Below are 2,361 nucleotides of genomic sequence, written 5' to 3'. Positions count from 1 at the left end.
ATTGCTATATGTTTATCAATAAAACTTTGAAAAGAAAAAAAAAAGATTTCATGATCTTATCGCTAGCTGTACTTCAGCATTATTAATTGCTCTAGTCTCAGAAATTATATTCTTGATTTTCCTTGCAGTTCTTTTACTCTCCACAGAAGCCACCTACTTTTTTTGTGGGTTGCTTTTTGCTCTGGTTGTAGAAGAATGGGTTTGGGATTATGCTGTTTCGGTAACTATTATTCATGTTGTCATCACTTCTACCGGTAAGTAAATCAAATAGCCGAAACAAGGAAAATGTATTATATTTGATGCTGGGTCTAAATGACACCCCAGGGGCAGAGCCTGCGCTTTGCCCGATGAAGATGAAGGTGCTCCCCTCTTCTCCTCCTCCCAGCCGAGCACTCCTACTGCTCCTTGTTGGCAGGCGTGGACAGCTCACGTCTGGCTCAGGGCTGCCCTGAAGTGTAGGTGTTTCCTGTCCACTTTTCACATTCAACTTGCCATCCACGTGTGTGCAGTTCGCTTCTATAAGAAAGACTTTTCCCTCCAAAGTCCTTTCCCAAGGTAGAAATTAACCAACAATTTTGAAGTGAGCCAAGAGGCAACCTACAATATTTGCAGGCCCGTGAACTTGCCAACAAGCCTTGTTTTTATCAAGGATACCTGTTTTAAGAAGTTTTTCTCTTAATTGCAATCTTTGGAGGTAGAAGGAAATGCACTCAAATCTCAGTGCACCTTTCCCCAGGGGTGTAGTGTGGGCCGAGTCACGTTTCACTTCAGTTTCCTCTCCTACAACAGGGAGAGACCTGCTAAAGTTTCAGTGAAATCGGGACAAATCTTCTGAAACAGCACCCATCACGAAACAATTACTCTATGCTTGGGAGTTTTGTTCACCCATTCCTCCATTTCAAGCTTAATCCTCCCCTCTACCTTTTTTCCTCACCTAACTACCCTCCATTTTTTTTTAAACATACAAGTGTGAATGATTAGAAATGCATGTTATAATTCAAGGCTTATTTTTATTACCAATTTAAAGGACTCTTAAAATTTTAACATACTGACCTACTGATAGTATAATCTATTTGGAATTTAAGAGCACAGTTTTCAAATGAATTGTTACTTCCCAGCTCTGCTGCTATTAGAGAATGCCAGTATATTGATCTTCTAACATCAATTTGCTCATATACAAACCCTCTCTCAGTAACTCAGAGGATCCTGGGTTCTCTCCACCATCTCAGATTCCTTATTTCACTCTAGGGCTCAGGTTTTCCAAGAAGAGAGCCACAGAATGCTGTAAAAATATCTGAGTTTGTAAAGTAGCCCAGTCCTCGAGATGGCAATAAGCCACAGCTTCTGAACCCAGAAAAATTTTAACTTGTGGTCTGACATGTGGCATGTACAAGATGTTGAACAAAGATTGCTTATTAGAATTAAGTCCAGAGTGAAGTGGCTCAGAATTCTAGAAGGATCCAGGACGCAGGGTGGTCATAAAGCAATCACTCCTGCACATCACTTCAAATCAACATTGTGAGCTCACTGAGAACCTAACACAGATCAGAACATCATGCTTAAGGAGGAGTTGTGAATGTTTAACTTCATAGCCTTTTTAGACCATGACTTAAATACAAAATTGGGTTTTCCTCATTCTACGAATGTGGATAAAATTTTGCTTTGTTCTATTGATATGAGCGGGCCAAATCAATATATATATTTCCTCATAAGTAAAAAGATAATGTATACTTGGAAAATAAACACTACCTTTTTGATTCTATTGCAGTTATGTTAGAGTTCCCCTTGACATCACATTGGTGGGCTGCGTTAGGTATGTTGGAATTGTTCTAGCTTAGATGTTTTGATGTGGAAAAATAATGTCAACTAGAATAAATTTTGGAAATAGGTTTTATTATCTTAGACATAGATTTTATTATGTTGTTCTCTTTCCAAGAGACTTGGGATGGCCGCATTCTCTTTCTAAGAGAATATCAGCGATACGCACAGAAATGAAGCCACACAGTTGATTGAAGGTGGACTCCACTGGTTGTCTCTTCTGGCCCAAATAAATGTACTCTGAGGGTGACCAAGTATGGTCCACTTCAGAGATTCTGCCATCTCAACATGTGTTGGAGACACATGGGCAAATAGACATTTGAGAAATTTACTAAACTCTGCTTCTCCTTTTGATGAAATTTGCATTTTTGAAGGCATGACAGATTTTTCTTTATATATTGATCAGTAGCCACAGTGAAAATGAACGAAAGCCAGGGAAACCCTCTCTAGTCTGACAGAGTTTTCATTAAGCTGCGGATCTTCGCAGCCTGCCTCTCAGTCTCACCCACACTGCTGGTTTGTTCTCTGTTCTTCCCCATCGAT

At 39.7% G+C, this 2,361-nt stretch overlaps 1 protein-coding gene across 1 annotated transcript in view; it reads left to right on the top strand.

Moving 5' to 3' along the window:
* The window catches only part of Tmem244 (transmembrane protein 244), a 9,512-nt gene extending 7,679 nt beyond the window's left edge, over positions 1-1,833 (top strand). Inside the window, exons 3-4 of the mRNA XM_004630310.1 lie at positions 129-254; positions 1,769-1,833. Coding sequence (XP_004630367.1) covers positions 129-254; positions 1,769-1,833 — 191 coding nt within the window. The remainder of the gene's footprint in view (positions 1-128; positions 255-1,768) is intronic.
* Positions 1,834-2,361: the final 528 nt, after the last annotated feature.

Source organism: Octodon degus, unplaced genomic scaffold (assembly GCF_000260255.1).
Source record: "Octodon degus isolate 3935 unplaced genomic scaffold, OctDeg1.0 scaffold00034, whole genome shotgun sequence".
NCBI lineage: Eukaryota > Metazoa > Chordata > Mammalia > Rodentia > Octodontidae > Octodon > Octodon degus.
Note: the sequence above shows the minus strand (reverse complement) of the source record. Positions and strands in the feature narration are given on the sequence as shown.